Source organism: Manis javanica, chromosome 6 (genome assembly GCF_040802235.1).
Source record: "Manis javanica isolate MJ-LG chromosome 6, MJ_LKY, whole genome shotgun sequence".
In the NCBI taxonomy this organism is placed as follows: Eukaryota; Metazoa; Chordata; class Mammalia; order Pholidota; family Manidae; genus Manis; species Manis javanica.
This window is the reverse complement of record NC_133161.1, coordinates 31,869,029-31,882,791: the sequence shown is the minus strand read 5'-3', so window position 1 is coordinate 31,882,791 and position 13,763 is coordinate 31,869,029. Positions and strand designations below refer to the sequence as shown.

At 35.0% G+C, this 13,763-nt stretch overlaps 1 protein-coding gene across 9 annotated transcripts in view; it reads left to right on the top strand.

The window, feature by feature from the left end:
- Positions 1 to 13,763, top strand: part of ST7 (suppression of tumorigenicity 7) — a 250,044-nt gene that overhangs the window by 45,916 nt on the left and 190,365 nt on the right. Inside the window, exon 1 of one of the 9 annotated variants that reach the window (XM_073238553.1) lies at positions 2,224 to 2,583. The exons of 7 other annotated variants lie outside the window; for them this stretch is intronic. In XM_073238553.1, coding sequence (XP_073094654.1) covers positions 2,571 to 2,583 — 13 coding nt within the window. In that variant the 5' untranslated portion in view covers positions 2,224 to 2,570. Of the gene's footprint in view, positions 1 to 2,223; positions 2,584 to 7,684; positions 8,365 to 13,763 lie in introns of those variants that run through there. One more of the 9 variants, XM_073238552.1, reaches the window with a different exon arrangement.

Sequence of the window (13,763 nt, the reverse complement as noted above, 5' to 3'; positions counted from 1 at the left end):
CTTAGTGGGAGCTGGGAGTGTGGGGAGCAGCACAGGTCCTTTTCTGGTTATGGCTTTCTGTACTTGAGTACTTATATCTGCTTAACTGGCTAATGCAACTCTTATTTTAAGCATTCACAATGACTTCAAACATTATCCCTTTCATTCTATTTCTCTATTTAATTTTTCCATATGTTGGAATTGAACATAGACCATAAAAAGATAATTTTTATAAAATCTGAACTAAAATATTTGGCAAACTGTAGGATTGGTTTTATTAGAAAGAATGAACCTAGTTTTGGGAAATAATTTTTCCTGTTTTGCTTCATTTATTGATGACCTTGCTCTGTAGAGTCAGTGTTGTGGGGTGGCTAAGCACAAGGACTCTTGAGGGAGGCTGCTTGGGTTAAATCCTGGCTCTACTATGCATAGTGTGTGACCTTAGTTAAGTTATTTACCCTCCATACCTCAGTTTCCTACCCATTAAATGAGGATAATACCTCATAAGGTTATTGTGAGGGTTAAGTAAGTTAATACATGAGTTAGAGCAATGCCTGCCTGGTACACATTAAGTGCTTTTTACACATTAGCTGTTATCATATCCCAGGCATTGACCTAGGCCCTTTGTAACTAAATTAATCAGCCAACCAAGGCTCAGAGAGATTAAAAAACTTGCTTAATATCATCCAGCTAGTAAGTGGCTAAGGTGCAACTTGAACCTTCTTTATCTGACTCAGAGCCTCGCTCTTAATCACTCTGCTGACTTTCTGAGGTGTGGCACATCACTTAACTGTAGATTGTAGGTTTTATAGCTATCCACCCATCTATCCATCTATCTTATATTTTTTAATTTGGATTTTTAATAATGTTCTCATTTTCTTAATGAAATGTATTTCCTTATGATATCTGTGACTTTAACAAGAATTACAAAACACATGGAAGGATAAAAATAAAACAATTGTTCTTAAAATAATGCTACTCAAATAATTAGATGAGAGCCTTAAAAATCTATGCTAATGGTATTAAATTGTGAAAGGCATACAGTATCATTTCATATGACATCTTATAATGGCTAACAGTATTTCCACACTCTTGTAGGTTGTGTGGAAATTAAGACAGTTATTATTGGGTGTTTTGAACTTACCATTTTAAAGCAACCATGGCATTAATGTTTTAACTATTTGCACGTCTTAATTGCTAGGAAGAAACTATATCAAATTTTTATAGCTCATGGAAAGCTGTCTAGATTAAGATAAAGAGAATTAAGGCCCAAGAAGTGAGACAGGGCTGCTTAGCAACACTGACAGGTGAGGTTGATGAGAATTAACAGCTTTTGACTGTTAGCAGAATGGTGGTGTAATGGGATCTGCCTGTGGTAATGAAGCTTTGAGTAGATGGCTGAATGAAATGATGCTTCTCATTTATTTTGTATAATTAGCAGGGAGATCTGTTAAATGATGATATATTGAGCCCAGAATTTTTAGATTTCTGTATTATTCATGTTTTTCATATTGTAGTGAAAATTAGAAATCTTATTTTGTAAGTACTGTTAACTTTTTAATTATCTTATGGAGAAACTTACATGGTAAAAAGGATAGTAGCAAAATAAAGTACTAGTAGCAAAATAAAGTACCGCACAACATCCCACTACTCCCAACAAAACCACTCTGAACAAGCAATACTGTAGCTGCAATTTCAGGGAGTATTTAATGTATCCCTAAATTGGAAATTGTCTGTTTAGATTGCTCAAAAAAAAAAGCTGGTAATTTACTTATTTATTTTACTCCTGGGCAAGGTAATTTATTTATTTACATTTGTCTCTGGGCAAGGTAAAGAATTAATTGTAGGAAGATGAACTAGTCATTGTTAAGATTTATTTAAAGTTTTAGCCAGATACATTCAAGAGCAAAACAATTGACAATGAAGGAAAAGATGGCTAAGGGCATGTGGCAATGTGACATTAAAGATTACATCAGATAGAATCTTTCTCAGAATGACCATATGTTCTTTCCATCTAATGTCGGTGTTAGGACTCAGACAAATGAGTTGAAGATTTTAGAAATGCTTTAAAGGTTTGTTCTTTCATCACCCTTATTAGGTTTGTTTACAAACTAATCAAATGTGTTTCAAGTGGATCAAATGTACATACGATCGAATGACCATTGTGACAAAATTATATGTTCTTCCTCAGAATTTCTAAATATTACATTCTCCCTAAAAATTTGGACACCTTCAGGTTTATGTGGGTTTGTAACACTGTGTTCTTTTCACTTGGAGAAAGAGAATTGATTTTTCCCTCCTCTTAAACTAATAATGCAGTAATGATATGGGAAGACATAACTGTTCTTTTTTTAAGACTTTTCTAAGGGTGACTTTAAAAGAACAGGCGAAGGAGAGCAGAGCCACGGCCGTTGCTGCCTGAGTTCGAGATAAGCAGAAGTGTGTGTGTGTGTGTGTGTGTGTGTGCACGTGTGCTTAATGTCACATGGCAGGAGGCTTTCCCCAGAGCAGTTTGTGCAGGGAGCTGTTTCATTTCGTGTCTGATTGAGTTGTACTTTGAAAATACCCAGTTCTCTGCCTATTGTTTCATTATGGATTATACAGGTAAAATTAACTTTAAAATATTTTTCAGCTTCATAGAATTGCTTGAAATATAATATTTGAATTAATATTTTAAAAATGATGTTGTGTTTATACTTTAAAAATGTTATGCATGCATTTACTTCTGTGCATGTATGAATTGTTGTATACAAATTATGATTCATTTAGGATAGGTACTTAAGAGAAATTCTCTGTTGTTTTTTCTATTTCAGTTTGGGTCATATTCAAACAGACTTAAAACAAACTGCAACTTGTCATTAATCCACATTTGTCCCTTCTGGGCCAGAAGGTTTAAAGTACAAAACATCTGAGTTCAGATCATGCCGCAAAAAGAATAAAATATACATACAGTCTACAAAGAGCTGGTTTCTGTAAAACATTTCTGTTATTGTGCTAGTTGTTTCATGCATGTGTGTGGCCTGATCTTTTAAATGGAGTTAACATCATAAAGTGAATTGGAGAACTTTTTTATTCTATGTTTTCTGAGTGTTAATGTGTCCAGATTTCTCTAATGGATAACCAGCCTCTTCCTTTTTAAAACTACATAGCCTTGTTCTCAATTTCTAGTTTCATTTAATAGTAAATTGGCACAAGTTCAGGAGTAAAGTTAAGGTTAGACTAGTGATGAATAAGTGGAGTAAGTGAAGGGTCCCCTCAGAGCAGATGAGATCAAGGTGGGGTTGGGAGGTGAGGTAGTGATAAGGAGGTAAGGACAGGAGTCTTTGCTTAGAATTTGTGCAACAAATTCAAAATTATGTCACCCTACATTTGAACTTTTGGGTATGTTTTCTGACAGATTCCTTGTAAACTAAAGAACTAAGTCTTTTTCCACAAGGGCAGAGACCCACTTTCCATATCCGTACCATAACAAAATCCCAGTGTGCATTTAGATGAAGCTCTGCTTACATATTCTCTTTTTCATATTGTCTTTGGCAAGATAGCTAATTATGGTGCACGAATCAGATTTTTGTGGAACTGATCATTTAAAATGCAACTTTTTAGGGGTTTGCTATGTAAAGGACTTCTGTGGTAAATATTTTTTGAAGATAAAACATTGTGAGGTAGTTAATTTCCCTAAATATATTTTTCCTATAAATTCATATTTCCCTATTTTAGAGTTCCTTAAGACAAGTATACAAACAAGTATCTGTGTGTGTGTGTATGTGTGTGTGTATTTGAATTTCTTTCCCATAAGACTAATGTAGTAGAATTTTGTTTCAGATTTCCAAAATAAAATGTACTTACTTTTTAGAATGCTCACTATACATTGAAGCAGGAAGGAATACACTTTGTAGCCATATATTAAGAAATCAAATTTCTAAATCATACCTGAGAACTTCACTAGAGCATGCTTTTAATGATAAAGTTGTACCTTCTTTTACAAAGAATGGAATCATTTATTTTTTCATTTTTCTATATTTTATATATTGCCATTAAAACACTTCTCTTGTTTTTAAGTAGTACTTTATAAATGTATTCTAAAAGACACACACTTTACCATGCTGAATAGACCCCAGGAGAGGCACTAAGAAAATAAAACTTTAATGTGAATGAGGGAGATAGCTCCAGAAAAATTCCAGACATGACACTTTCAAAATTAGTTATTGTGTATAATCTAGAGAGAATATGTGGTTGAGTTCTTACCACATTAATACATAACGTTAATTTAATTAGTTGTCTGATGTGGTAGGAAGCTATTTTGAATGTTGTCATCTGTGGTGATTTTTATAAACATTTACATATTTGCAAATATAGATATATATTTAGTTTACTAAACTTTGAAGAGAAGAACATAAACATTTTTAGTTCATGGAGAGTGAATTCTTTTGGATTAGAAAAGAGAATATATTTTGCTATCAGCACAATAAAGCTCAACCACTTTTGTGCTAATGACATCATAGCAATGAAGGGGTCTCTTCCAATAGAAAACTGACTCTTGATGTTTCAGTAATAGATTCATAAAACAAAAATTTCTTTTTCTGATAGCAGTAGACTCAGACTCTGAGAGGTGACTGGTTACCATTAGGGAGGGAATGGGATGATGGGTAGGGAGGGTAAGGGGGATAAAAGGGCACAAAAATTCTCAATCATAATATAAATTCATCACTGGGATGGTAGTACAGCATGGAGAATATAGCTAATGATTCTGTAATATCTTCCTATGTTACCATATAGTAACTGGAGTAGTGGGGGTGAGTTTCAATAATATGGGTAACTGTTGAACTACTACTGTGTTGCATACTTGAAACCAATATATGATTGTATATCAATGATAAAGCTCTTTCTGCCTCATGGTTTCCTTGTTATCTATGTGGTTTCCCTTCAATTTTTTTTAGGTTTCTATTGAAGTGTCATCTTTTTAGGAAGGCTTTACCTAACAGTTTTACCTGAAATAACCCTCCCATTCAATCAATTCTCATCCTCTAATTCCTCTTACCTTTCTTTATAAGACATACCACTACTTGACATATTACATATTTGTTTATCTCACCCACTAGAATATGAGCTTTTTAGAGGAGGGACTTTGTTCTTGGCTGTACCCCTGGGGTGCAGAACAGTAGGCTCCCAGGAAGTAGTTGAGTGAATATAAATGAGTTTTCCTCTGAAAGTGACTCACTTACTTTTAAGATTTTTCCACTATTATCTTTATCAACAGCATTCTAATTTAACAATAATTATTTTGACCAATAAATTACTCTGAATACTGATCTTTCTTTCATGGCTAATTTTTTCCTGAAATTAACAGTACTGTCTTTACTAATGGAAGGGCAAGTTTGCAGGCAGGTGCAATTAGATGGAATCGATAATCCGATCAGTTTGGTTCTGGAATGGATTATGTGATTTTTTTTGGAGGGCTGTGGGTGACATCAGGTCAGTTTTAGCCTCCCTTCAATTTCTTTCATTGCATTTTCTTTAGACAACATATTAAAATTTGTCTTCATTCTCTGAGCTTATGCTGGCTGCCTAGAGGAGAGAATTGGAGCAAACTAAATTTTTGAAATCTATTTTGTCAAAGATGGGTCTTCAGCAATATGGACCCCAGCCTTCTAAAGTGCTCAGAAATACCTCAGGCCTCCAGAGGTCATAGAGACCTTAATAGGCATTAGAGGTTGTCATTTGTGTCCAGCTTTGCTGACAAGGGAGATACCTAATGTTTTTAACATGTTGATCTGAAAAGTAGACTTCTTCCTGAAAAATATTAGAGCCTTTAATTTACTTTTAGAAGTTTGCACTAATAAATAATAGATACCAGCACTCAGAAAAATGCATTTATATATGCATATGTACACCCTCACATATGAGCTGAAAAAGTTGCTCTATCAAAGACTTGGTAAAGCAGTTACTGCATATAGACCATGGCCTCTGGTGGAAAATCTCTTACCCCAGGATCATTTTCTTGTTCTACTTTTCCTCTTGCCTTTCTCATGGCCACATCCACCCACCATTTGTGTGATTATTCATGTGCAACATCTGGCATGCAATTTAAAATAGATCTTATGTAAGATAATATTCTGGCTCCAACCCTTTGAAGTATATTGCTGTTTCCCCCTTTCTAGCTATATCTCAACACCATTATTGATAGTCACGACTGGTTGTCAACCTGACCGATTTTTTGGGGGGAGGGATGCATTTGCCATTTTTAGTTTTCTCTGGTAACCTTTCTCTTTTAAGAGTTTTTTCTCCACATTTTCAATTGATTTTTATTTGCCTTTCATTTTAGTTGAATACTTAAAATATAATTTTGGTAATTGCTTACTCATTTTTGCAAGAGGCGTTCTGGAAGAGTAGTTAGGAGCATATGTTTTAGAACCAGACTGCCTGGGTTTGAATCCCAGCTTATCAGTTACTACCTATATGACCTCAGCAAACTATTTCACCATCTATCAAATATGGATAATAATGGTATTATCTTGCAGGGTTGTTATGAAGATTAAGTACGTTAACACATGTCAAGTTCCCAGAATAGTATCTGGCACATAGTAAACATCAGTAAAATTATTGTTGTTCTTTCCTACAACAAAATATTTGTTCTTTATCTTCTGTAGCATCATTGTACCATCTTCATGATGGTTCAGCCTTTTCAGTAAGATAAAGGTCGAATTACTTTGAGTAAATGCTACATCCATGCAATGGAATATTATGCAACCATTTAAAAAATGAGCTAAATCTACATATACTGACCAGAAAAGTTGTTAATGATATTTTTAGATGGTGATTTGCAGTTCCACATTCATGTCAGAATTTAATATTTAAAGACTATATTATATGAAGATATGTTTTTGTAGACAAGAAAGTATTGGAAAAAGTATATACCTTGAAGAAGAAACTCAAGCTCTTGAACTTCCTGCTTTATGTGATTTTAAAACTATAGAATGATGGGAGTATATGCCTATACACACTTTTTGTGCATTTCAGTATTTTTAAAACATTAAAACAAAACTTCTTTCTTTGCGTATGTTAAGTAGATACTCTAGTCAACAAGCTTGTAGCTTTTTTTAGAAATCCAGATTGTTAAGAGTAAAGGTAATGTGAGAAGTCTTATTTGTCAAGTGAGTCAAGAGACAAAATAAGTATCTTCAGTTATTTTTCTGTGTGGGTAGATTATAGAGCATGTGTGCTTGTTGGTCATAAATGCCCATTTACACACAGGCGTTCACTGATATGCGCATATAGCCTTAAAGTGACTGAGTTACCCTGGAAAATGACAGGAATTCTCATAGTCAAAATGAAGAAAAGTAAAACAAAAGAAATAGGATAGGAGCAAAATATATATACATAATATGTTCCTAGAGCAGTGGTTTTCACATTTGAATAGTAGTTATGAAATAATAATATAATCGCTAAAATTTAAGTCCTCACTGTATGCCAAGCAGTGTTCTAAGCTTATTAAGTGCTGTTATTTTACTGTTACATTTATGTATTTATATGCCCAGAATGTGGTACAGTACATGTATTATTTTCACATATTTGTGATTCAGTGTATAACCCTTGATCTGTCAGTTTACCATAGGCCTGGAGAAAAAGGAGTGAGTTCTGTAGTTATTTTTAAGGGTAGATTATTTTTCTCATTTCTGTTATGCTAGTTTCCCTGAAAAGTTCTACTTGCTGCATAAAACCAAAAACCTGATCTGCATATCTTTGTGGTTAGTGCTATATGGCCACTATGTAAATTCCTTTGAGGTCTCTTTTAGTGCATGGTGTCACAGGATGAAGATCTCATCAGGAGGGTGAACATATATGTGGATCTCGGTCTTGTGCATTTTGTCACAAAGGAATTCTCCTCTGAGTCGCCCGCTTGCATGAAGCTCCTGGAGCTTCTGGCTCAAGCAGCGCAGTCCGCCCGTGCGTGTTCCTGACGTCAGCAGTGTCTGCACAAGCCCTGCTATTGTCTCACTGCCACAGCAGGGCTGCGGATTGCAGTACCCGCGGCTGCTCCCAGCCCTGCCCCTGCTCCTACCTAGTCCTGCCTCACTGCATCCCAGAAGAGCCACGTCGGCTTGCCTTTCCCTATTGGATTTTCAAAAGCAGCCCTTCGGTTTTTGGTGCTGTAGGAGACCTTGCTTTTCAATCACACGGGAGAACACTGAGGCTTGTAAGAGGAGAATCTGGCAGCTGGACATAGCTTGGACTGCATTGTCTGTCTTCATGACCCCTGCTGTGTAGCGGCTCATCTTTTCACTCTCACACGTACACTCTCCTCGATTTTTCTTCTTTAATTTTTTTTTATTCCAATCTTTTTAAAGCAGTCTCTGGAGCCAGCCATGTTTGGCACTGAATCTTCATGTAAGTAAATGGATCTCACTTCTTTGCTTTTTAGAAATCTTGCTGTCATGGTTTCATTGGCTTGGAGTTCATATCACTCTGCCTTAGGTCATTCATAGCCTTTGTATTTTGGCTCTAATTACAAAGGAATTGGTCTCAGGAAAGGGACTCCCCTTAACTGGGTTATTCATCCTTAAGACCAGGGATGTCAGCATAGTCAAAACCAGGCCTCCAAGAGGGAGGTAGGAAGACAAGGAATTCAGGCAGCCTCCCCAGAATGTGTTAATTGATGGGGTCTATTGTTGTGGGTTCTGTCTCGGTCCTTAAACCCTAAAATAGAAACTGGGAGAATCTGAGATGATACCGTTCACTACAAGGGAAAGGAGGGTTGACATTTTTTTTCTAAAAGGATAAAAAAGGTATTATGATAGCCTCTCCTCCATATTTTTACAAAAACTATAGACACTATATGCAGATTTAAAGGATAAGAAATAATATTTATTTTTAAAGATGAATTTTTTTTTTAAACAGTGATTTTAGTTTTGATATGCTGGCTCGTGTCACAGTCCAGCAGCATCATATCTGTTGTAAAACTTATACAGTGAAACTGCTTTGGTGCAGGGCAGGCCCTGCACGGAGGGCTGGGCTGGACAGTACTTGTAGACAGCTAGAACAGGTATTTAAAAAATGATGATCAGCCTAAGTAATTTGAGGATTATTAATGTTGGATGTAGAAAAATGTAACTTGTCAGTGCAGTTGTACAGGCTCTGCAGAATATTTTGTCATTATCCATAAGCAGAGGTGACAGGAATTTCTAAAGAGACTGAACCTGCTGGTCTAGAGCATTAAAAATTGGCAAGACACTTTATTTGTGGGGAGAAGGGTTAGGGCAGGAATTAGGAAACACATTTCTTATGAATTTATAATCTGACCTTTTCTTTCTTATCTCGTATGGTCAGTGTTGTGTTCATGTACAGCGGCTGATTATTTGAAAATAGTACTCAAGAGAGCTAATAATCCTCAGTTCTTTTGTTTTCTTCGTTGGCTTTTTTTAAAGGGCTATTTTTGTTGCTTCACATGGAAGCTTCCCATTCTGAAATGACCATGCTGCCTAATCAAGGTCAAGATAGAATAACAATGAGATGTAATGTCCCATTCAGCATGTGGCAGTATTATTTCCAAATAATTCAAAATCTCAAATATTTTCTGAATTCACTTAATGGTACATTTGTAATTATTGTTACCCAAGAAATAGAAACAGATTATTAAATGATAAAGATGATCCAGTTTCAGTTTAGACATGGAATTTTCTTTATGTAGGAACTTGGGTATGGACAGAAATATTTATCTACTACAGGGTAATTGGTCTTATTACTTTGTTTAGCTGGAAATGGACGTGGAAACTCACTCTGGGAATCTGTGGATTCTTTTACTAGGGACTCTAATTAACATTGTCTGACCAGGTTTACTGAGCAGACATAGACTTTCTGGATCATCAAACCTGCTCTTTTGATAATATCACCCATGTGCTATGTGGTATGTTTGAAAATTGGTAGTTGCTGTTGGTCTCTATAGCTACCAGGTTATTGAACGGGCAGAATAACATTCAGAAGGCAGAATACCATCATACAGGTGCTTGGCAATTCTTTTTTGTTACTTTACCGAGTATTCAGTTTTGTATCTTGTCCCAAAAGATCATAGGTAGCTTTGTACTGTCAGGGGTCCTTAAGTGCTGAGACCGGTCTGCCTTTTTAGATAAGGAGATACCTTAAATCTGCACTCAGAGTTAAGACAAATGTATTTTCTTTATGTTTTGAGGCAACTTTTGAGGCCTTTAATTTCTACCTTTTAGAGGCTATTTTATAGGCTGAAGTATTTAAAATATTCACAAAAATAGTCACATTTGAAGTTCTAACTAGTTCAGAAGGGATCTTCCAAACCACTTAAGATATCCTACTACATTTTTATAATAAATACTTAACTATCTACCCTGTGTACAAAGGTATGCTAGATGCTGGAAAGGTCACTTTTTCCCCTAACATTGCTAATTTCATGATTCTTATCCTTGATTTCTGGTTGGGGCATCTTACTTGTATTGGATGCTTTTACTTTTTAAATTGAGGTGTGGTTTACATACAATAAAATGCGTAAGTCAAAGTTTGCAGCTCAGTGGATTTTTGCCTATATTTACACCCATGGAACCAGTACCCAGGTTAAGATACTGCACGTTTGTATTACTCCAGAAGTTCCCTTGTGATGACCCTTCCCAGTCAATATTACTTCTCTTCACCAAAAGGTAATCACTCTGACTTGTGTTGCATTAGGGTCATGTGGAAAACGGCTTCTTAAAATCTTCTTTCTCTCCTCCTTACTCTTTGCCTATAAGAAGGAGATATCAGTGTCTTCATTTTCAAATATTGGAATTTTTAAGTTGATTTTATGTTTTAGATCTTTGAGGTCAGGAATTTGCAGTGGCCTGAGTATCATGCTATAACATGTTCTGTCTTCCTGAGGTGGTATTGCTTGATTTGAATACCAAAAAGCCCCCGCTCCACTGCCACCTCCACACAACAAAGAGCCTTGATATGATGAATTTACCTGGAAGACTAGGCCCATGTTCAGCAAATTGAAAGACTTAACATAGTTATGGCAACAGAATTGATAAATGCTCTCTCTGTCTTAACATCATTTTAGTGAATATCTTCCAACATTGTTTCAAAGAAAATCTCCAGCAGTACCAGTCTCATTTTTTCTGACTTATATCTGAATCTCCAATATTGTGTAGATTGACCACAATCTATTTTGGGATTTTGTGTTGTGTGTAGATTAATCATTACAAAGCAGGAAATGTACCTTCTTGTTGTATTTTCACTGAACTTTTTCTTCACTGAAGTTTCCCATGTCTAAAAATGATAGTAGTATGTCTGCTGTGTATCTCCTTTAAGGAAATGCAATTTTAATTTCCATGGTAAAAGTAATTTAGGAAGAAAGTACTATCAATAAAATTTTGTTGAGGGGAGTGGTCATTAAAATGAATATTTTGGATAATTTGTTAATTTGTTTGGATTAATTGTTTAAAAATCAATAAATTGAATGCCATCAAAAAAAAATTAATTTTCTCCAAAAAATTTATAAAGGGACAGAAACTTTTCATCTTTTTTTTTTGTGGAGTAAGGGAAACTGATTTTGTCCTGTTGCCATTTGGTTACATCGTTCCAGAAAGGCCAGCTATTCTACAGAGTAAATACTTTTCAACTACAATGAACATTTGTCAATTAGCATTTATCTGGCTCAATCCTCCATCAAAATCGCTCCCAGGTTTAACATTTTTCAGGCCTCAAGGGTGTCATTTAAGATGTGCTGTGGTGGGAATTGTGCTTTGATCTAACATATTAATGTGCCTTCCAAAGAACCTCCCTTATTAGTCCAGTGAAGAGAGCAACACCTTACCTTTTGAAAATGGTGTGCCCCAGGGGTAAATACAGTCATTTAATCCCTCCTCCCAAAAATTTGTTATAGTCATAATAAGTTAAAAAGAACATCTAGTGCATCTGTGAAAGGGAAAAGAATTCCCAAAGTTCCAGCAAAGTGTTAGCACTTAGTGAGCCTAGTGGTGATGGAGAAATGGTGAATGCATGTGTCACGGTGTCAGTCTTTCTAACTTTTGTGTGGCTGACCCGCAAGTCATTCCTGCCATTCTCTGAATTCTCCCATTCCTTTCGGTAGAAATAGTAGATGCTGGAAAGGATTGGGGTAGCTGCAATGTCCCATGTGATTTATCTTCCATGGCACCAAAAGTTCATTTGGTTTTTATTTTATTTTCGTTACTGATGAATGCATTAAGTTCTACTGACAGCTTCTTAGTTTTAATACTGAGTGTGGCACCATGTTTCTAAGAACAATGTAATTATCTCAAATTTTGGGCCATTGTGTGGGAGATAGTTAAATGAACATACTCTAGCAATATTAGGTCACCAAGAAACGGTATAATTAAACAGTCATCTCTTTGATAACGAAACAATGAGTCACACTCCCTTTTTATGTGCATTTCAGGGCCATTCTTGGCAATCAGTCATATGTGAGATTAAACTTGGGTCTATTGTTTTTGTGTAATCTCTGTGAATTGGTTGAGATATTAGTAACTGTGGTCATTCAAAAATGGCCATTCACAATTGGACCATTTTCGTGATTAAATAATGATATCAGAAACTGCTGTTTTTGCTGTTAGTACCTATGACATTTTAGTACTGTATTTTGTTTTCCCTTTTAACAGGTAATTTAGGAACATAACTATTTTCCTTTGTTCTAACTTTACTCTGGCTGTTATTATTTAGCTGTATTGGAATTTAGTTGCTTTCAGCTTACTTAAAGCAAAAATGCAAATACTTGAGTATACACACAAAAACTTAGCCTCTAAGTCAGCAAACAGTTAATGTAAAAAAAAAATATCACTTGACTTCAGACAAGCAGAATACCACAAACTATAAACTCACAAATATGGGAAAATAATAGATCACAGAGATTTATGTTGGGATGGTCATACAGGAGCCTGGGAAGCTAAAGCTCATAACATTTTTGACTTGTCTTACTGTGTCATCTTTTCTTTCCTTCTGAAGTGAAATTCTGAAGTGAAACTTTATTTTGCGTTTCTTGCCTATTAATAGTTAACATTGTAAACTTTAGTATCAAGAGAATATCTTTAAGCTATAAAAGATATGAATTTTTTTTCTTTTGGATATTTATATACTTATTCTGTATAGAAATGGAATAAAAATACTTAGTGGCTATTTTTAAATCCTCAGATTACTTATTTTCACTTGAGTATTGGTTTCCCTAATTGTTAGTCACTAGTTTTTTCATCAGAAATAACACATGAGTTTTCAGTGATCTGTTGTTTTCACTGTCACAATGGACCAGATTCATATCCTGTATAAACTGTGGGGAGTCTATGGAGAAAAGTGACCGTATATGGAGACTTTCCCCATAGAATCCCCATAGAGTTACACAGGATGTTAATAGGATTCATTGTTGTTACAGAGTCTGTGTTGAAAAAATCACTGATAATATCTATTTTTAACATTAATAATAGTCATCACATTATTATATTCACATGTATATGTGATATAATGTTCACATCACATATATTATGTTCAAATGATATTAAACTTTCAATGGGAGACCATATGGAACACAAAAAATTAATTGTATGTTCATTTTTTAAATAGTTTTTTAAGAGTATTGATATCCCACCATTTTCCCCCCCAATCAGTAGAGTTTGGAAACTATTTGTGGCAAATGTTTATAAATCATTCATTAACATGCTTATTAATGTGTTTTTAATTAGAAAATATACAAGTTTTGAATTATTTAAAAACCCTGTAATGTACTCACATTTGCTGTGTTAGAATAGTAAATTCTA